Source organism: Lepidochelys kempii, chromosome 14, assembly GCF_965140285.1.
Source record: "Lepidochelys kempii isolate rLepKem1 chromosome 14, rLepKem1.hap1, whole genome shotgun sequence".
Classification (NCBI taxonomy): Eukaryota; Metazoa; Chordata; order Testudines; family Cheloniidae; genus Lepidochelys; species Lepidochelys kempii.
Genome location: NC_136393.1, coordinates 37,479,239 through 37,501,265, shown reverse-complemented (window position 1 = coordinate 37,501,265; position 22,027 = coordinate 37,479,239). Strand labels below are relative to the sequence as shown.

General features: G+C 48.3%; 1 protein-coding gene across 1 annotated transcript; it reads left to right on the top strand.

Moving 5' to 3' along the window:
* The first annotated feature begins 934 nt into the window (after positions 1–934).
* Positions 935–19,138, top strand: LOC140897774 (zinc finger protein RFP). Its single transcript, XM_073310800.1, has 6 exons — positions 935–1,342; positions 3,159–3,254; positions 5,984–6,211; positions 10,089–10,111; positions 14,087–14,196; positions 18,630–19,138. Exons 1-6 carry the CDS (start codon positions 935–937, stop codon positions 19,136–19,138), a joined length of 1,374 nt encoding a protein of 457 aa, XP_073166901.1.
* The last annotated feature ends 2,889 nt before the right edge of the window (positions 19,139–22,027 follow it).

The window sequence follows — 22,027 nt, the reverse complement described above, 5'->3', positions numbered from 1 at the left end:
CAGACCAGGTCTCAGTTTCTGAGTTTTGTTTTTTGTTGCTTGTTTGCCTTGCCTTTAATGGTCTGCCATGGCTGATGTACAGCCCTGTCTGCAGCATCCACTCCTTTCCCTGCTCCAGGAAATCGTGGGAATGTTAATGAATACGGAGGAAGGATTTTTCCTTTGATCCAGGTCCTGGAATGTATTTAGTCTCCTAACTTCCATTGGAGGCTAAATACCTGAGGATCTGGGCGTTTATTACAAGTCTGTCTGGCTTGCAGCACATTGAGCCTGACTGGGGCAGGTCTAGGAGCTACAGGAATATCAATAAACATAAACACAACTTGGGTGGCGCAAAGGTGGCAGATCAGCAGGGGATAAAGAAGGACAGGGACAGAGATACGCTTAGCTTGGAGCGCTTCCCTACTTGGTAATCATAGAATCATAGAACTGGAAGGGACCTTGAGAGGTCATCTAGGCCAGTCCCCTGCCCTCATGGCAGGACTAAGTATTATCTGATCATCCCTGACAGGTGTTTGTCTAACCTGCTCTTAAAAGTCTCCCGTGATGGATAATCTTTATCTGTTAGGTGAAATCTGACTCCTAACCGCCAATAACTTTTCTTACTGTGTCTGGATTTAAATAAATGATTACATTACATTCATTTATTGACATTTGGGGGCAGGATTTCACCTTTCTGCCCTTCAATAGCAGAGAGATGCATTCTCTTAATTGCGGTTTCAAAGAGTTTTTTTTTAACCTGGGAATTAAGTAGCACTGTTCCCTGCATGGGGAGGGTCACATTGCTCTCCAGTGCCTCAGGGGCTGAAACTAGATGGGGCTCATTCCAGCCCAGCAAATGAGCCGGCTCCAGAAGAAGAAATGCTGTCAGGCTGCACTCAAAGGGAAGTGATGTGAATTTAACCTGCTGTCACACTTGTCCTCATGGAGAGCCATGGCTACTGTGGAAAAACTCCAAGAGGAAGCTGCTTGTTCCATCTGCTTGGAGTATTTCCGAGACCCGGTGTCTATCCACTGCGGGCACAACTTCTGCCGGGCCTGCATCACTCAGTGCTGGGGGGAGTCGGAGCCCAACTTCTCCTGCCCCCAGTGCAGAGAAACCGCCCAGCAGAGAAACTTCAGGCCCAGCAGGGAGCTGGCGAACATGGCGGTGCTGGTGAAACAGTTGAAGTTACCAGCAGGGAAAGAGCCAGAGGGGGAGCGCGTGTGTGAGAAACACGGGGAGCCTCTGAAACTCTTCTGTGTGGAGGAACAGCAATTAATATGTTTGGTCTGCAGAGAGTCCTGGGCGCATGGAGCTCACGCTGCGGTTCCCATAGAGGAGGCTGCCCAGAAGTACAAGGTAGGAAATCTCTCTCTCCAGAGTCTCCATTGATGCCTCATTTATGTTTTTCATAGAATCATAGAATCATAGAATATCAGGGTTGGAAGGGACCCCAGAAGGTCATCTAGTCCAACCCCCTGCTCAAAGCAGGACCGATCCCCAATTAAATCATCCCAGCCAGGGCTTTGTCAAGCCTGACCTTAAAAACCTCTAAGGAAGGAGATTCCACCACCTCCCTAGGTAACGCATTCCAGTGTTTCACCACCCTCCTAGTGAAAAAGTTTTTCCTAATATCCAATCTAAACCTCCCCCACTGCAACTTGAGAAATGCTGGTTGGTTGGCTTTTCAAAATCAAAATGGCAGCAGTTCAGTAAATCCTAGTGTAATTTGGGCCCTTCGCTGGGCAATTTCTAGACTAAACGTTTGGGTTTCTTTCCAGTTTAACTTGAACTTCTCATTTCCTGCGTTATTGATGGTCTATTTATGCTCACAACAGAGTTCTTGCATGGAATTTTGGCCCAGAGCTTCAGAGGTATTTAGATTTCTGGATTCCATTGAAATCACTGGAAATTGAGAGCCTAGGTATCTTTGAGGAGCAAGGCCTTAGCCACTAATTTTTTTATCTTTGCTCCTGATAACTGTTTTTTTTTTCTAGTGGAACCTGAACACCTAACGTCTCATTCATCCATTTTGCTAACAAGCGTTCCTGCAAGGGGTTGTGTTCTTAAGTTACTGATCTGTGCACCTAACATTAAAGAAAATGTTACATAATCTGGGAATTAGACCTAAATGAGTGTGCCCTTTTGCATCGAAGGTCACAGTCTTCCAAACACTACTTAGGGCTTGTCCATCACATGGAGAAATTCCTGATCAACTCCGTGTGTGGACGCTCTTATTTTGGAGCAAGGGTGCTCTTGCTCCTGTAAAGTGGATTAAGCTGAATAGGAATACATCACTGTTGTCTTGGAGTAAAACTGTCCACACATGTACTGTGCTTTAAATTCACACCTGTAATGACTGGCAAGTCTAGATAAATACTTATGCACATGCTTAAATTTATATTACCATGTCAATGAGGCTACTTAGATTAGTAAATTAAGCATGTGTGTGCCCCAGGATCAGGGCTATTTCACCCTGAAATAACATTCCTCAGTCACTGAACCTGTTGTGAATAAAATTGACTGGAGTAATATATTACTCCTTGCTCTACGCCACTAATTTCACTCCCAAGAAGGTAATGCCTTTCTCCAATTCTTGTACACTGGGTATCCAGTTTAACACTGACTCCTAATTCCCTGGCTTTTTAATGGATGTATTTTGCTAACAACTGCATTGGTACAGCTGTGCTGCTGTGGCGATTCTAGCATAGACGAGCCCTTTAGATGTTGCAAGTTCCTTTCTGAAGCTGGTCTATTTGAAATAAAGTTGACTAAGGTCATTTTTGTCTTCTTTTGTGTCATTAATTTCATACCCAACAAAGCAATAACCCACTCCTTGCTCCCCAGACTGCCTGACTGCTAAGCAGAGCCCTTGGTTTGTTATACAGGCCAGCATTACTGACTGGGGGGGGAAACCCAGTGAATTATGCAAAAAGAAAAGGAGTACTTGTGGCACCTTAGAGACTAACCAATTTATTTGAGCATGAGCCCAGTGAATTATGGGAGGCAAACTTGGCCCCAGCCAGTCAGGGAATTTACATGCAAGTGGCATTAAGAAAGTTCTCCCCGTGAGTTAGAGTAGCTGGTAAAGAGTTTATTTAAGTGAAGTCTGAATTGGATCCACTCCTCCCCCACCCAAAAAGGAAATCCCACCAAAATCTTTTTCTCTTCTCAGGAGCGAGTCAAGGCTCGACTGCAGGCTCTGAGGGAAGAGAGAGAAAAACTCCTGGAATTTAAACTGACTGGCGAGAGGAGGAGCTGGGAGTATCTGGTAGGTGCCCAAAGCAGAGAGGGGATCTCTATCTGTGAGTGAGTATTGCTGGCTTTGTCTAGACTAGGATTTAGATATGGACTATTAGATCTTGGGGCTTGTCTACACTGAAAACACCACCACTGCACAGCTGTAGACACAAGTGTGGACACAACTTACGCTGACAGGAGGGGCTCTCCCATCAGCGTAGGTAATCCACCTCCCCGAGAGGTCGACGGAAGAATTCTTCCTAGCGCTGTGACCCCTGACTGCTGTGATTATGCTGATATAACTTTTAAGTTTCAGAGTAGCAGCCGTGTTAGTCTGTATTCGCAAAAAGAACAGGAGGACTTGTGGCACCTTAGAGACTAACCAATTTATCTGAGCATGAGCTTTCGTGAGTTATAGCTCACTTCATCGGATGCAGCTCATGAAAGCTTATGCTCAAATAAATTGGTTCGTCTCTAGGGTGCCACAAGTACTCCTTTTCTTTTTGCTATAACTTTTAAGTGGAGCTCAAGCTTAAGAGCCTGGGATGTGAATACTTGTGTCTCTCTGAGACAATAAATAAGTATGTGTCAATGTGTCTCTCACTCTATGACTTCCATGTGGGGATGGTATTTCTGTTCTTCTGTGACCACATGCTCCTGAGTGTGATGCGTGTATGATTGCATTTCCACATGCAGAGGCAACACATAGTGGGATCATCATGTGCCCCCCCAGATTTGCTGCATGGTTTGTACTGAGCATGCGCCCACGGACTGAGCATGCTCAGTTACACTGCTGAAGCCAGCTGTCCTCACTTTCCCCTCCCGCCCCCGCCACTAGTAGCAGGCGTGGGTCGTCTCTGTCCACGGGAGTGCCTATAGGAAATTTCTGGGTGTCTCTCTCTTGTGTGTTAATGAGCATTTGTCTCTGTGGTTTGTATTTGTTTTTTAAATGACTGATATGCTGATATCATGATTTTTCTCATTGGATTTTTTTGTTGGTGTCATGCTTTTAATTTCCCGCACCTCCCTTTGCCCAGAAGTCTCTGCCAGTGCAGGGGGTGTGTGTGTGCGTGAGATAGAGAGATGGGCCAGGTCTACACTAACATGTTAGTTTGACCTAGCTATGTCATTCAGGGATGTGAAAAATCCACCCTCCCCCCGAAAGACATAGTTACGCTGACCTATGCTGGTGTAGACAGTGCTGAGTCGATAGAAGAATTCTTCCATCAACCTAGCGACTGCTTCTTGGGGAGGTGGATTTAGCACAGCAATGGGAGAACCAGTGCCAAATTACCGCATGGGCCAACAGCCTGGAAAAATCTCCCCCCGCCACGGCTCCAGGGTGGGAGGAGCTCTCACCACAACCTCGGTGCACAGCTTCTCCAGTCTTGGTGCCACAGTGGGGGGAAGGAGCAAGCGGGGAAGGGGGTGCAATAGGGCTGTGGGGGAAGGAGTGGAATGGGGGCAGGACTGGATGGAACAGGGGCAGGACCATGGGGGAAGAGGCGGAACAAGAGTGGGGCCGTGGGTAGAACAAGGGGAGGGCCACGGGGGAGGGGCGGAACAAGGGTGGGCCATGTACGGGGTTGCAGGTGGAAGGGGCGGAACGGGGGTGGGGCTGCAGGCAGAAGGAGTGGGGTAGGGCCACCGTTTTGGCATCGGGGCCCCCTCACTTGCTGCGGCCCAGGACCCCAGGAGAACTTGATCTGCCTCTTGGGTGACCTCCTTCTGTTGCTGCAGTGAGTGTCTACACTGACGCCCTCAGTTGTAGCGGTTTCAGTGTAGACACAGCCAGAGAGAGAGAGAGAGAATGTTAACCTGAGACCTGCCTCCTGCTGCCCTTTCTGTTGCTAGATGAATCTGGAGTTCACTAGGCCAGTGATATGAGAACATCCTCATCATGCAGCACGGAAGCCAAAATGTGATCCTTGGATGCGTAACCATGGGACTTTCGAGTAGGGGTAGAGACGTTATTTTACCTCTGTATTTGGTCCTGGTGAAACTGCTGTTGGAATCCTGTGTCCAGTTCTGGTGTCCTCAATTCAGAAAGGATGCTGATAAACTGGAGAGGGTTCAGAGAAGAGCTACGAGACTGATCAATAGAATAGAAAACGTGCCTTCTAGTCATAGATGCAAGGAGCTCCATCTATTCAACTTAACATAAATAAGGCTTCAGAAGTGACTGGATCGCGGTGTGTAAATACCTACATGGGAAACAAATGTTTGATAATGAGCTCTTTGAAACTAGAGGACAAAAATATACCACAGTTGTCTGGCTGGAAGTTGAAGCTAGACAAATTCAGACTGTAAATAAGGTGTATATTTTTAACAGTGAGGATAATTAACCACTGGAATATTACCAAGGGTCATGGCAGATTCTCAATCACTGCCAATTTTTAAATCAAGATTGTTTTTTTTTTAAAAAAGATATGCTCTAATTAAAGAAAAAATGTTTTGGAAAATCCTATGGCCTGTGTTACACAGGTCAGACTTAGATGATCACAATGGTTTCTTCTGGCCTTGGAATCTATGAATCTATGCTAAAGATCACACACTATTAACATAAATTGGGACTGACTAAGGAAGCTTTAGGAAGATCTCTCTCTCATCCATAGGGAGTTTGTCTCAAAAAAAGTCTTGAAATGACTTTTTGGGGTAGTGAGAAATTTCCCTTTGGCAGACACATGGCTGTATGAAATACCCTGATCTCTCTGCAGGGTCTTTACCTGCCCATTCCCCATTTCTATCTGTTTGTTACAGGAAAAGATCAAAAAGGAGAGGCAGAGAATTGGGTTTGAATTTCAGCAGCTCCGCCAGTTTCTGGAGGAACAAGAGCGGCTCCTGCTGGCCCGGCTGGAAGAGTTGGACAGGATTACAAAGTGGCAAAAGGAAACGGTCACCAGATTTCCCATGGAGATTTCCCACCTTAATAGCCTGATCAGTGAGCTGGAGGGGAAGTGCCAGCAGCCAGCGAGTGATTTCCTGCAGGTGAATTTCCTTGCTGTGGGGATAGGCTCCAGCAGTGGGCAGGAGCCTTTCCCCATTGCCAGAGCCTTTCCCCACTTCTGTTAGAGACACCCAGTTGCCTCTGCACGGTATCCTGAACTATCTTCACAGGGGATGATGCACAAAATTGGGATGATGCACAGGGGATGATGCCAAAATTACCCCCAAAATTCTCTCTGATGTGGAATTGGAATTCATTTGCAAATTGGATACAATTAACTTAGGCTTGAATAGAGACTGGGAGTGGCTAAGTCATTATGCAAGGTAACCTATTTCCCCTTTGCATAATGACAGGTTTCAGAGTAACAGCCGTGTTAGTCTGTATTCACAAAAAGAAAAGGAGTACTTGTGGCACCTTAGAGACTAACCAATTTATTGATTTAACTGGGAATTGGTCCTGCTTTGAGCAGGGGGTTGGACTAGATGACCTTCTGGGGTCCCTTCCAACCCTGATATTCTATGATTCTATGATTTGGGCATAAGCTTTTGTGAGCTACAGCTCACTTCATTGGATGCATACTGTGGAAAGTGTAGAAGATCTTTTATACACACAAAGCATGAAAAAATACCTCCCCCCACCCCACTCTCCTGCTGGCAATAGCTTATCTAAAGTGATCACTCTCCTTACAATAAGAAAAGGAGTACTTGTGGCACCTTAGAGACTAACCAATTTATTTGAGCATGAGCTTTCGTGAGCTACAGCTCACTTGATGAAGTGAGCTGTAGCTCACGAAAGCTCATGCTCAAATAAATTGGTTAGTCTCTAAGGTGCCACAAGTACTCCTTTTCTTTTTGCAAATACAGACTAACACGGCTGTTACTCTGAAACCTCTCCTTACAATGTGTATGATAATCAAGTTGGGCCATTTCCAGCACAAATCCAGGTTTTCTCACCCTCCCCCACCCACCCACACACACACACAAACTCACTCTCTTGCTGGTAATAGCTTATCTAAAGTGATCACTCTCCTTACAATGTGTATGATAATCAAGGTGGGCCATTTCCAGCACAATTCCAGTGTTTAACAAGAACGTCTGAGGGGTGGGAGGGGTTAGGAAAAAACAAGGGGAAATAGGTTACCTTGCATAATGACTTAGCCACTCCCAGTCTCTATTCAAGCCTAAATTAATTGTATCCAATTTGCAAATGAATTCCAATTCAACAGTTTCTCGCTGGAGTCTGGATTTGAAGTTTTTTTGTTGAAGAATTGCAATTTTCATGTCTGTAATCACGTGACCAGAGAGATTGAAGTGTTCTCCGACTGGTTTATGAATGTTATAATTCTTGACATCTGATTTGTGTCCATTTATTCTTTTACGTAGAGACTGTCCAGTTTGACCAGTGTACATGGCAGAGGGGCATTGCTGGCACATGATGGCATATATCACATTGGTGGATGTGCAGGTGAACGAGCCTCTGATAGTGTGGCTGATGTGATTAGGCCCTGTGATGGTGTCCCCTGAATAGATATGTGGGCACAGTTGGCAACGGGCTTTGTTGCAAGGATAGGTTCCTGGGTTAGTGGTTCTGTTGTGTGGCATGTGGTTGCTGGTGAGTATTTGCTTCAGGTTGCGGGGCTGTCTGTAGGCAAGGACTGGCCTGTCTCCCAAGATTTGTGAGAGTGTTGGGCCATCCTTCAGGATAGGTTGTAGATCCTTAATAATGCGTTGGAGGGGTTTTAGTTGGGGGCTGCAGGTGACGGCTAGTGGCGTTCTGTTATTTTCTTTGTTAGGCCTGTCCTGTAGTAGGTGACTTCTGGGAACTCTTCTGGCTCTATCAATCTGTTTCTTCACTTCCGCAGGTGGGTATTGTAGTTGTAAGAATGCTTGATAGAGATCTTGTAGGTGTTTGTCTCTGTCTGAGGGGTTGGAGCAAATGCGGTTGTATCGCAGACCTTGGCTGTAGACGATGGATTGTGTGGTGTGGTCAGGGTGAAAGCTGGAGGCATGTAGGTAGGAATAGCGGTCAGTAGGTTTCCGCTATAGGGTGGTGTTTATGTGACCATTGTTTATTAGCACTGTAGTGTCCAGGAAGTGGATCTCTTGTGTGGACTGGACCAGGCTGAAGTTGATGGTGGGATGGAAATTGTTGAAATCATGGTGGAATTCCTCAAGGGCTTCTTTTCCATGGGTCCAGATGATGAAGATGTCATCAATATAGCGCAAGTAGAGTAGGGGCTTTAGGGGACGAGAGCTGAGGAAGCGTTGTTCTAAGTCAGCCATAAAAATGTTGGCATACTGCGGGGCCGTGCAGGTACCCATAGCAGTGCCGCTGATCTGAAGGTATACATTGTCCCCAAATGTAAAATAGTTATGGCTAAGGACAAAGTCACAAATCAGATGTCAAGAATTATAACATTCATAAAGACAGGTTTCAGAGTAACAGCCGTGTTAGTCTGTATTCGCAAAAAGAAAAGGAGTTCTTGTGGCACCTTAGAGACTAACCAATTTATTTGAGCATAAGCTTTTGTGAGCTTGTAGCTCACAAAAGCTTATGCTCAAATAAATTGGTTAGTCTCTAAGGTGCCACAAGTCCTCCTTTTCTTATTGTAAGGAGAGTGGTCACTTTAGATAAGCTATTACCAGCAGGAGAGTGGGTTTGTGTGTGTGTGTGGGTGGGAGGGATGAGAAAACCTGGATTTGTGCTGGAAATGGCCCAACTTGATTATCATACACATTGTAAGGAGAGTGATCACTTTAGATAAGCTATTGCCAGCAGGAGAGTGGGGTGTGGGGAGGTATTTTTTCATGCTTTGTGTGTATAAAAGATCTTCTACACTTTCCACAGTATGCATCCGATGAAGTGAGCTGTAGCTCACGAAAGCTTATGCTCAAATAAATTGGTTAGTCTCTAAGGTGCCACAAGGACTCCTTTTCTTTTTGCTATTTCCCCTTGTTTTTTCCTAACCTCCCCCCGCCCCCGCCGCTGCCCCATTTGTGCTGGAAATGGCCCACCTTGATTATCATACACATTGTAAGGAGAGTGATCACTTTACATAAGCTATTACCAGCAGGAGAGTGGTGTGGGGGGAGAGAAAACCTTTTGAAGTGAAAAACACCCATTTTTTCATGGTCTGTGTGTATAAAAACATCCTCACTGCATTTTCCACTTTTATGCATCCAATGAAGTGAGCTGTAGCTCACGAAAGCTTATGCTCAAATAAATTGTTTAGTCTCTAAGGTGCCACAAGTCCTCCTTTTCTTTTTGCGAATACAGACTAACACAGCTGCTACTCTGAAATCTGATGTGGAATATTCCTGGTATGTAGCCTGCTCTCCCAGTTCTTTGTGAGACGCTGCCTATGGCTGCCTTGTGCATGCAGAATGCTAGAGCCCTGTGGCAACTTTGCTTGCCAGAGTTCTGCACTCAGCTAGTGCCTTAGGGAAGATCAAATCCAAATAAGCCCATAAATATTTAACTTATTTGTTTGTATTGCAATAGCCTCCAGAGGCCCCAATGTGCCAGGCACAGAGAGACCCTGCAGCAGAGCCAGCAAATGAACCCCATAACCCAGCATCCAAAGTAGGAGTCTAAACATTTTGCTAAGGCAACATAACATGTGCCAAACCCAGGAATCTGCTGTGGAGATAGAGGTGGAGATTGGGGTGGGAAATGTTAATTTTCCTGATTAGCATTTGCCTTTTGAAAACACCCTGGATTGTTTCTCTGTGCCCAACAGAACGCGCTGTCTAACCCCAGGGGAAGATTTAGTAGCTGTTTTGGAAAATCCGACTCTGTGATCCAGATGCTTTAATAAATATGTAGAAGTACGTTGTGACTTTAACCTATGGAACTTGATGGGTGTTTGGTATTTCACATGTGCAATCAACTCCCTCTCTCTCTTTCTCTCCCTTCTAGGACATCAGGATCACCTTGAGCAGGTACATGGCTCCTTCTCACTCCCCCTCGCCTTTCATTCTCTTGTCATGTTAAAACCCCAGGGCACAGCAGCAAGGTGTTAAAACCCCAGGGCACAGCAGCAATAGGGGCACAGTCACAACTCTCCTGTGTTAAGTTTAATTAAGTGGTTTTAAATGTCTTCCACCCAGTGATTACTTTGTAATGAAAGAAGTGCCCAGGCTCAGGCAATTAGGAGCCATATTTTTTTACTTTCATAACTGATGCATCAAGCCCAGAGGTGCTGGGGCTGTGAACTGCCAGGCCCAGAGGTGTTGGCACTGAGCCCTGGCATGGCCTGGCACAAATTAAGCACTGCTTCCACCTCTAAGGGACTGGCTGTCTCAGGATGCTGGGGATGGATTAAGAGGCCTTTCATCTCTAGGGCCCTGGTTACAATCCAGCACTGCTGACTCTTTGGCTACGTCTACAGTACACACCACTGGTGGTGGCATATAGGGTGTGTGTAGCTACACGACCGCAATGAGAAACAGGCTCTGTCCACACTGTGCTGTGTAACTACATGCGGTGAAAGGCTCCGGCAGGGGGGAGGCAATAAGGAAAGGCCACTTTTCCCTGCGGCCTTCCCCTGCTGGAGACTTTCCCTTGCTGTGGGGACAGGTTCCTGTAGTGGGAAGCTGCAGGAGCCTTTCCCCGCTGTCTCTCCCATTGCCAGAGCCTTTCCCCACTTCTGGAGTCTTTTCTCCTGCAGCGGGGAGGGGCTCCAGCTGCAGGGAGTCAGCGGGACGCTACCCCACTGAAAACAGCACTGAGTAGATGGGGAGGCATGACTTGGGTGAGCAGAGAGCATGTGGGGTATGTTCTCGTCTACATACCCTCACCCTTCAGGAGTGTCTTTACTCACCTAAGCCATGCCTCATGGCCTGCACTGCTATTTACACCCATGCGAAGGGGGCCTCCCCGTGTACGCACTCTATACCGTGCTGAAAGAAGAGTGCAGATGTACCCTTTGTGTGGAGTGAGCTGTGTCTGGTGAGGGACTGGTCTGACTCCAGTTGCTGTTGGGCTCGAGGTCTACAATACAAAGACCGCTAGCAACGTGGGAACATCCTGGCCATCAGAGCATGAAGGACATGGACCAAAGTGGCCAGGATGCAGCTTCCTTCCTACCCATACACATAGGCCCGTATCTTCTAAGGCATTGCAACGATGAGATTTGACCATAGGTTTTCCACCTCTCAGGTGAGTGCCCTCTGGGACTGGCAAGGCATTCTCTGTCTGGCCCAAGTCATATTTAATTATGTATAAAAAGGTTGAACCACCTCAACAGGAGAGACTGAGAGACCCACTGCAGAACATCCCATACCCCAGGGGTTACCCATTTTGTGTGCCGTTAGGCATGTCTCAGCACATCTACAGGCAAGATAGGTGGAGGGACACCTCCCCGGTTTGAGAACTGCACTGCAGCATAGGCAGGAGACGCCTATGGGGAGGCAGCAGTGCCTGTGCCCAGAGGCAGAAACGTAGGTATCTAGGGCATTTTTAGAACTTAAGAGCGGCCACACGGGGTCAGACCAATGGTCCATCTAGCCCACTATCCTGTCTCCTGACAGTGTCCAATGCCAGGTGCCCCAGAGGGAATGAACAGAACAGGCAATCACCAAGTGATCCATCCCCTGTCGCCCATTCCCAGCTTCTGGCAAACAGAGGCTCAGGACACCATCCCTGCCAGCCTGGCTAATAGCCATTGATGGATCTGTCCTCCATGAATGTATCTAGTTCTTTTTCAAACCCTGTTCTAGTCTTGGCCTTCACAACATCCTCCGGCAAAGAGTTCCACAGGTTGACTGTGCGTTGTGGCTGAAAGGTAGGTGTTGAGTGTGCTTAGGCATTGTTAGGATGTAGATATTCAGGTCTGTCTGCAAAGGCCTATACTTTAAGAATTTAGGTGTATTCTTATCACTTAGCTAGTTATAGAGGTATAAAAGAAAGAATCAAAATCACTGTCTGTGGGTGTAAGGGCCTTCTCTTACTGTGACAGTCTGAGGCCCTGTTCTTAGGCTAAGGCCTCTGGCTAAGCAGCAGAGGCAGCCATAAGCTGGGAAGCGACTGGTCACCTCCTCACATTCCAACCTAGTCACATTGAAATAAGGTGCTATTGGGCTGTTAGGAATACAATCCTCTCCTGATAGTGCCTATCGCCTCCAGAAAAAGGGAAGTGCCTAGAAGATGTAAAAGAAAACTCAGTTTGATAGCATCCTGTCTGGCAAGAACCCACTTATCAATAGCTGGGATGTGAAATCCTCATTTCTTTGTTGTTCTATCACTGTAGACCCCATTTCCCTATTGTTTGTCTGTATAATCTCTGTCTGGTTCTGTGATTGTTTCTGTCTGCTGTATAATTAATTTTGCTGGGTGTAAACCAATTCAGGTGTTGGGATATAATTGGTTAGTTAATCATGTTACAATATGTTAGGATTAGTTAGTTAAATTTCAGTAAAATGATTGGTTTCAGAGTAACAGCCGTGTTAGTCTGTATTCGCAAAAAGAAAAGGAGTACTTGTGGCACCTTAGAGACTAACCAATTTATTTGAGCATGAGCTTTCGTGAGCTACAGCTCACTTCATCAGATGCATACCGTGGAAACTGCAGCAGACTTTATATACACACAGAGAATATGAAACAATACCTCCTCCCACCCCACTGTCCTGCTGGTAATAGCTTATCTAAAGTGATCATCAGGTTGGGCCATTTCCAGCACAAATCCAGGTTTTCTCACCCTCCACCCCCCCACACAAATTCACTCTCCTGCTGGTAATAGCCCATCCAAAGTGACAACTCTCTACACAATGTGCATGATAATCAAGTTGGGCCATTTCCTGCACAAATCCAGGTTCTCTCACCCCCTCACCCCCCTCCCAAAAACCACACACACAAACTCACTATCCTGCTGGTAATAGCTCATCCAAAGTGACCACTCTCCCTACAATGTGCATGATAATCAAGGTGGGCCATTTCCAGCACAAATCCAGGTTTTCTCACCCCCCCACCCCCATACACACACAAACTCACTCTCCTGCTGGTAATAGCTCATCCAAACTGACCACTCTCCAAGTTTAAATCCAAGTTAAACCAGAACATCTGGGGGGGGGGTAGGAAAAAACAAGGGGAAATAGGCTACCTTGCATAATGACTTAGCCACTCCCAGTCTCTATTTAAGCCTAAATTAAATAGTATCAAATAGTATCCAATTTGCAAATGAATTCCAATTCAGCAGTTTCTCGCTGGAGTCTGGATTTGAAGTTTTTTTGTTTTAAGATAGCGACCTTCATGTCTGTGATTGCGTGACCAGAGAGATTGAAGTGTTCTCCGACTGGTTTATGAATGTTATAATTCTTGACATCTGATTTGTGTCCATTTATTCTTTTACGTAGAGACTGTCCAGTTTGACCAATGTAAATGGCAGAGGGGCATTGCTGGCACATGATGGCATATATCATGTGTGAGCTGGGAAGGGGGACACTAAGGAAGGAAATTGGAATCATTGCTTGCTGGAAGTTCACCCCAATAAACATCGAATTGTTTGCACCTTTGGACTTTGGGTATTGTTGCTCTCTGTTCATGCGAGAAGGACCAGGGAAGTGAGCGGGTGAAGGAATAAGCCCCCTAACAGGCATCTACAGGATTAGGTGGCAGATGAAGGGGGTTTCAATGCCACCTAAATCTGGGACTTAGATGCCTAAATCCCTTTGTGGATCTGGGCCTAATAGTCTCTGTAGCCTAAGGATGGATCATGACTGTGGGGGAAGCATGCACAGCCAGTGCCTTGGTGTCACCTTCTGTGAGGGTAGGACACATGGAGGAATCCATTCTCTGTGGCCCCAGAGCAGGAGCATTGGCTGGCATGAGGTTCATATTAAAAGGCAATTAAGTAATGCATAATAAGGAGTAATTAATGTAATGAATACAATTTACTTCAGAGAGTTTTCTCTCTCCAGGTGCAAAATGTTCCAGCAGCCCATGGGGATTTCTCCTGAGCTGGAAAAGAGGCTTAGTGATTTCTCTCAACAAACTATTGCTTTAAAGGAGACCCTGAGGAAATTCAAAGGTACCAAGGCGGGAGGCAGGCGGAGGATCGAGTTGCGTCTCTGTGACTGTGAGAGGAGATGGGCGGGCCACTTAGCAGCCAATGTACAACCCAGCAAAAGAACAGTATAGGACCATTGGACGGGGCCGTGGGACTGGGAACTGTCCAGGCCAAAAGAAGTTTCGAATGAGGATTCAGAAATGAAATAACATGAATGTGGTTCAATGTTTTATTCACTTGTTTCTCCTACATCATGAGAAATTTGGGATCCAGGTGAAGGGAGCAGTGCCAGATCCAAAAGGGTCTGAATCCTGCTTATGAATAGGGCCCTACCAAATTCACAGCCATGAAAAATGCGTCACAGACTGTGAAATCTGATCTCCCGGCCAGCAGCCGCCGCTCTGCAGCTGCCCAGCTCTGAAGGCAGGCACTGCCCCCAGCAACACAGAAGTGAGGGTAGCAGTACCACAACCCCCCCCCCCCATAATAACCTTGCGACTCCCCCACAACTCCTTTTTGGGTCAGGACCCCTACAATTACAACACCATGAAATTTCAGATTTAAATAGCAAAAATCATGAAATGTATTATTTTTAAAATCCCATGACTGTGAAATTGACCAAACTGGGCCATGAATTTGGCAGGGCCCCTACTCATGAATGAACGGAGAAAGAGATCCAGTAAACAATGGTTTAATAATAGAGAAAAAGGAACAGATCCAGGAGATAGAGCTGGGGGCTGGGAGTCAGGAGACTTGGGTTTTGTTCTAGCTCTTCCACCGATTCGGTGAGTGACCCTGGAAAAATCAATTCAGTGCTATGTGCCTCAGTTTCCCCATCTTCAAAATCACGATGTTCTATTCCTCCAGCACAGCCAGCCCCTTGCACTTCATGCACAGGAAGTCCCTTCTGGCTTCCGGCAGAAAAGAAAACATGGCACATCCCTGGTAGATCACCGCTGCTGTTCTAGCACTGGCCATCTTGAAATCCGCACAGAGAAGGAAAGCCTCTTGTGTGCCCTCTCTCGGCTCCCTCCCAAGCTCTCCTGTTAGTTCTCCTAGCAAGTGACGATTTACACCAAGTCTCCCAGCTTAGCTCAGCCCAGCTCCTCACCACTAGGGAGCAACCAGTGGGGCTGATCAAAGCTCAATGGGTCAGGCCAACAGACGAGAAATGCAGTCTGCGCTGGGCTCTCTGATGTTCAATCTAGGAATGTATTGGTGTTCTGAGATCCTTCGAGAAAGCAAGTGATATAGTCACATAAAAATGCTCCTGGGATATTCTTGATTCCGTTTAAGTTACATCAGGCTTGACTAAACAAGTTTTTTCTCTCCATATCTCTGCCCCTTTCCCTATGTCTGTTTCCTTACCCTCATTAAGCGGACTTGTTTAATTCAGAGTGGAAAGCTGGGCATAAAGCTGACTCCATGACATCTCTCCTCTCTAGACACTCTGGCTCTGGGGCTAGAGACCAGTGCAGGGAGGTCTCTAGCGTGGGGCGTGGACACCACAGGAAGAAAGGGTGAGTTTTTACAGAGATATTTCCTGGTTTGCATTTGTAGCTCCAGCTTGAATGGCAGAAGACCCTCCGAGATCAAACAAAACAGCCTCCTGCCAACAGAGAGAGAGAGGGCGACAGGAAAAGGGATGGGGACTTAAACATCCTACGATATTGACCCCTTAACTGCTGTTCCCACATGACAAGCGCGGCATGGGAGTGAGATGGGGGGTGGCAGTGCAATCCACTGACTGACTGGGACTCAGTGCTGTTGGCTTGATCCTCCCCCAGTGTCCCCCCGGGGCACTTGCTTCTCTCCCTCAGTCACCTGGATCTCCCATTTTCTCTTCCCACTGGGCTGCGGGGTGTCCATTTATGATCCTCCCTTCACCCTGGCTCTTTAGGACCTCTCCACTATTGCCTGACCCTTTGGAAGGTTAATCATGTTTGGATTGGTGTGTGGTAAGGTTCTTCCCCCAGAATCAGACCTAACACGATGGTGGTTGAATTCTTGTGGGGAGGCTCAGGTTGGATGACAAGGACACATACCCTGAGGGCAAAGTAAAACCTTGGATACCTTTATGAAAATAATGAAGAAAGCTAGGAAAGACCCAAGCCACATAACAAGGTAGAGATCATACAGTACCAGGGTTATCCTAGAATTGCATACTCACAGCCTTGGTTGAGGACCTGGTGGTAAGAGACAACAGGACCAGCCCCGTCTCTGGCATCTATAGGTTAACACAGTGGTTCTCAAACTTTAGCAACCTGAGGACCCCCATTTTGATTTAAATTTTTTCACGGACCCCCCCAATCCCGCTGCTCAGCCCCAGGCCCCGCCCCACTCCACCCTTCCCCAATGCCCCACCCCTGCCCCATCTCTTCCCACCCCTGCTCCACCCCTGCCCCTCCTTTTCCCCGCCTTCTTCCCCGAGCACGCCATGTCCCTGCTCCTCCCCCTCCCTCCCAGGGCCTCCTGCACGCCGCTGAACAGCTGTTCCCCGGTGTGCAGGAGGCTCTGAGAGGGAGGGGGAGACGTTGAGGGAGGGAGGGGGAGGAGTTGATCAGTGGGGCCGGCAGACCCCCTGGAATACCCTCGCGGAACCCCCGTTTGAGAAATGCTGGGTTAACATGTAACAGCCATTTCAGCCTATGATCATACCATCGCCCCTTGCTCCAGCGGATTTGTGATTATTCCTTCTGATGTTCCTTGCAGTAGTACTCACTGGAACATTGTAATTCGTACCACTGAGCAAGCTCTCCTTATTTCCCAATATCAAAATGTAACCGTTAGGCCATTTATCTATTCAAGGGTTACCACCTGCTTAACCACACTTATGCTAATTTATACTTCAGCTAATCCTGCAGTGGTTCTCAAACTGGGGGTCGTGACCTCAAAGTGTATCGTCATGATCCCGTTTTAATGGGATCACCAGGGCTGGCGTCAGACTTGCTGGGGCCCAGAGCCAAAGCCGAAGCTCCAGCCCCACTGCCCGGGGCTGAAGCCAAAGCCTGAGGGCTTCAGCCCTGGGTGATGGGGCTCAGGGTTACAGGCCCCTCACCTGGGCTGAAGCCCTTAGGCTTTGGCCCCCCTGACTGGGGCAGGAGGGCTCAGGCTTCGGTCCCCCCCTCCTGGTGTCATATAGTAATTTTTGTTGTTGGAACAGGGTCGTGGTACAATGAAGTTTGAGAACCCCTGATTTACGGTACACATGTCTGTAGGTTTCTTGCATTACAGCTAAATATAATGAAGGCAAGACAGTGAATACAGGCAAGCTTGCCCTATGGCAGAGGTGAGCAAACTACGGCCTGCAGGCCACATCTGGCCTGCTGGACCCTCCTGCCTGGCCCCTGAACTCCTGCCCCGGGAGGCTCACCCCCAGCCCCTCCCCTGCTGTTCCCCCGCAGCCTCAGCTCACTGCACCGCGGGCGCAATGCTCGGGGCGGTGGGGCTGCGAGCCCCTGGGGCCTGTGCTGCGCGGTGTGTGGCTGGCTCCAGCCGGGCGGCACGGCTGTAGAGCTGCCAGCCACTGGTGCTCCAGGCAGCGCAGTAAGGGGGCAGGGGTGTTGGATAGAGGGCAGGGGAGTTCAAGGGGGTGGTGTGGAGGCGGTGGTGTGGATGGGGGTGGGGCGGTCAGAGGGCAGGGAACAGAGGGGGTTGAATGGGGGCAGGGGTCCCGGGGGGGCAGTCAGGAATGAGAGGAGGGGTTGGATGGGGCACTCAGAGGCCGGGGGGGGAACAGGGGGTGGTGGATGAGGTAGGAGACCCGGGGGGGCCATCAGGGCACAGGGAACAGGGGCGGTTGGATGGGGGGCAATCAGAGGGCAAGAAGCAGGGGGGCTCGGATAGGGGGCAGGCACAGCCTCCCCTAACCGGCCCTCCATACAATTTTGGAAACCCGATGTGGCCCTCAGGCCAAAAAGTTGCCCGCCCCTGCCCTGTGGGCTACACCACTGGGTGCCTCCTCTTCCCCTCTGCCCCGTGGGCTGAGAGACAGCTCTCCATTGTTTGGCATCCCCTATTTCTCTTCCATTCCACAGTGGGCTGGGTGCTCTTCCTCAGGGTTGTGCCCCCCCCCCCCCCGGCCACACAGGAGTCTGGGCTGTGGTCTGGGCTGCCTCCTCCTTCCTCCTTGCTAGCTGGGGCTGGGGTGTCTCTCCTTAACGGGCACAACTGGTGACTCCCAGGTTCTGCTGCCTCCCCTGCTCTGTCCCTGCTGCTGGCAGTGGGGCAGCCCCCAAAGGGAGACGCAGCAGGGGAGGAGGCAGAGAGAAGCAGTCACAGCAGCAGACATTGCAGCATCCGTAGAACCTGGGAGAGGACAGAGAGCCGGGACAGAGAGGCAGAAAATCAGGGAGTGACCCAGATGGGACCGGGCTGCTGGGGAGTGCGAGAAAAGGTCCCCTCCTTCGCCAGGGCTGAGCTCTGCCCCTAATGCTCTGATTCTCTCTCCCCAGCAAATGTGACTCTGGATCCAGATACGGCTCATCCCCAGCTCGTCCTGTCTGCGGACGGGAAAGGCGTGAGACGGGGACACGAGCAGCGGGATCTGCCCGACAATCCCGAGCGATTCGATTCCGTTCTCTCCGTGCTGGGCCGTGAGGGGTTCGCCTCGGGCAGATGCTACTGGGAGGTGGAGGTGGGCGTTGGAGGAATCTGGTCAGTGGGGGTGGCCAGGGAGTCTGTAAGGAGGAAGGGACGGATGAGCAATTACCCTGAGCAGGAGATCTGGGCTGTGGGTCACTGGGGCAGTCAGTACCGGGCTTACACCTCCTGTGAGACCATTCTACCCCTGCCTACAATCCCCAGGAGAATCCGGGTGGCTCTGGACTATGAAGGGGGGCGGGTGGCATTTTTTGATGTTGACAACAAGTTCCTGATCTTCATTTTCCCACCAGCCTCTTTCACTGGGGAGAGACTCTTCCCTTTCTTTTTGGCGGGATCCCCACTCCGGCTGTGTCCCTGAGATAGGGGCGAAGGGGAATGGTCCCATGGGATTGTAAGGTGCTAACTCCTGGGGTGTTCTAGGGATGGACCACCCCTGGGAAAAAAATAGTGGGAGCTCAGCACCCACCAGCCATAGCTGTTCAGCGGTGTGGCCAATCAGCTGTTTGGCAATGCCCCGATCAGCTAATTGGGGGGCACCGCTAAACAGCTGATGGTGGCATCAACAAACAGCTATTTGGTGGCTCAGGGCGGGGTTTGGAGGAGGGCAGAGAACAGTGAGTGGTGGGCAGGCAGGGGCTTCCGGGAGTGGGCGGAGTGGGGGTGGGAAGAGGCAGAGCAAGGGTGGGGCTTTGGGGGAAGGGGCAGAATGGGGGCAGGGCCTCGGGGTGGAGTGGGGGTGGAACACCCCCAGGGAAAAATAAAAGTCAGAGCCTATTCATGTGACCACCATAAAATAGGTTTCTCTAACATCTGACTCCACGACCCTGAGGCTAGAGCGTATTTCTGGCCAGTCAAAAGGGCATAGAGATGGACGTGAAGGCGAAGCAAATGGCATTTTTCTGTCAATTCTTTATGATTCCGGAGGCCCAGGGATTTTGCAAGGTCAGGGAATAAGAAATGCTGCCCGTAGCCACCTGTGATTCTGCAGCCTCTAGGGGAGATTTTGCAGCAACGTCAGAGACAATTTTAAAGGGCATTTTAAAATAGATTTAAATGGTGCAATTAGTGCAGCAAGATATTTGATTGCATTTATTTTGCACTATTCCCAGGTGATCAGTTTCCAATATCCCAACATCTTTGTGCTGAGCATGCGTAGCTGCGGGAGAGATTCTTTTAAAGGGGAGCTGGAGGTTTTAGTTCCTCGATGGGGGACATTTGGGGATTTTGGCACAGGACCTTAAAGGTATATACGAGAGTATTTCAATGGGAATTAGACACCGAAATACCTTTGAGGATCTGGGCTGTTGGCACCTGGGGTGGGATGAGAGGCTGTTTGGTATTGAGGGATTGGCATGTGTCTGGAGGTTTCGGTGAAAAAGATCAGCAGTGAAAGAATTGACAATGCCCAATGTAGTAGGAAGAGAGCCTAAGATATAAGCCCTTGTATCAGAGGCCTCGTATGAGGCTTGAGCTAAAGTAGTGGGCAAGCTTTGCTGACATAAAGCAAAGTTAGCAAACGCCAGGCCCCGCCTGCTTGCAAGCTCACACCATCTGGCAAGAACAGGGCTGATATTGCAGAAGCACAGATTCCTAAGAAGTGCGAGAGGTGCAGAGCACTCATCCAAACACGTTCCAAAAGGGTGGTACCAGAACACCCCAATATCAAGGATGGTACAAAAGCATTCCCCAGCGATAACAGGAACACATTGACCCCTCCTAAAAGACAAGGTCAGGATGACAGTGTAATAAATAAAGATGTTTTAATCAAACCAATATGTACAAGGAAATGGGTAATAACTAGCTAAGTCAGAGGGCAGTAACTAACTATGTCAGAGGGACAATACGTAATTTGTTTGTTATAAAGATGTATCTCTGAGAGACTGTCTTGGTCCTGCCGAGGGGGGAATGGAAAGTCCTGCCATTCACTGAACTGCGTCCATTGTCATGGGCATACATGTCTTCGTATCCTCGTAAAGTCTGCCAGGTGCTATAACTGTGCTGACGACAATAAACCTGACCTTGTGCCTTCGTACCTTAATGGATCTTGTGGTCATTCGCTCAAGGTCTGCTTGGCTGGCTATTTGCACAGAGCTGGGGCAGCATGCAGGGAGAACACACACATGCAGCTGAACATCTAACCACACCCATCTTTAAGTTTGAATTAAAAACCCATTGAACTCCATGGGGGAGTCCATATTTCTCAGAGCAATTGGAGGTGGGGGAAGGGAGGGGAGAAGACCAAAGCAGGGGGAACCTGAAGAGAAGGGAGAAAACAAATCATTTCCAAGTTTGAAGTTTTACAGTTTTTTTAAGGAAATAGGTTTGACCTTTTCAAGATTCACAAAATTCATTGTGTTAAAATATCTTGATAGCTCAAAAAGGCTCTTTTGGGGTTTGGGGGGGTTTATTGATTTGTTTGTCATTTTTCTCTTGGTTGAAAGAATTTATGGTGCCATCATTAGGTTTCAGAGTACCCCTTTGATATCAGTGGTACAAGCCACATTTCTCCGAGCTATGGGATTGTGGTTGGGGACCCCATGGAGAGGGAAAGGAGAGGAGATAGTGGGACTGGAGTGGCAACCTGAAGATGGTGGAGAAAATTATTAATCTCCCTATCTGAAGAGTATTTCACAAGGTTCTATATAGAGAGACAAGGTAGGGGAGGGGATATCTTTCACTGGACTAACTTCTGTCGGTGAGAGAGACAAGCTTTGGAGCTTGCACAGAGCTCTTCTTCAGGTCATTTTATTTCAGGATTTCATTTCTTTATTAAGGAAATGGATTTGACATATTTATGATCGACCCCGACCCCAGGAATGGCTTTGTGTGTGTGTGATGTACAGGAGCTCTCAAATCCCTTTTATAAATTGTGAATGCTTTTTTTGCCAGCGTGTTCATTGCCACTGAGATGAGTTACAATGAATGGGAAGTTTCAGAGTAGCAGCCATGTTAGTCCGTATCCGCAAAAAGAAAAGGAGGATTTGTGGCACCTTAGAGACGAACAAATTTATTTGAGCATAAGCTTTCGTGAGCTACAGGTGACTTCATCGGATGCATGCAGTGGAAAATACAGTGGGGAGATTTATATACACAGAACATGAAACAATGGGTGTTACCATACACACTGTAATGAGAGTGATCAGGTGAGCTATTACCTAGCAGGAGAGCGGGGGTGGGGTGGGGGGGCTATTGTAGTGATAATCAAGGTGGGCCATTTCCAGCAGTTGACAAGAATGTCTGAGGAACA

What these genes read in the sequence shown, in the direction of transcription:
- LOC140897774 (XM_073310800.1), top strand. Translation starts at nt 935, where the DNA reads ATGGCTACTGTGGAAAAACTCCAAGAGGAAGCTGCTTGTTCCATCTGC. An exon ending in CAGCGAGTGATTTCCTGCAG is followed by an intron (nt 6,212 to 10,088) that starts GTGAATTTCCTT and finishes TCTCCCTTCTAG; the next exon opens with GACATCAGGATCACCTTGAG. An exon ending in ATCAGGATCACCTTGAGCAG is followed by an intron (nt 10,112 to 14,086) that starts GTACATGGCTCC and finishes TTCTCTCTCCAG; the next exon opens with GTGCAAAATGTTCCAGCAGC.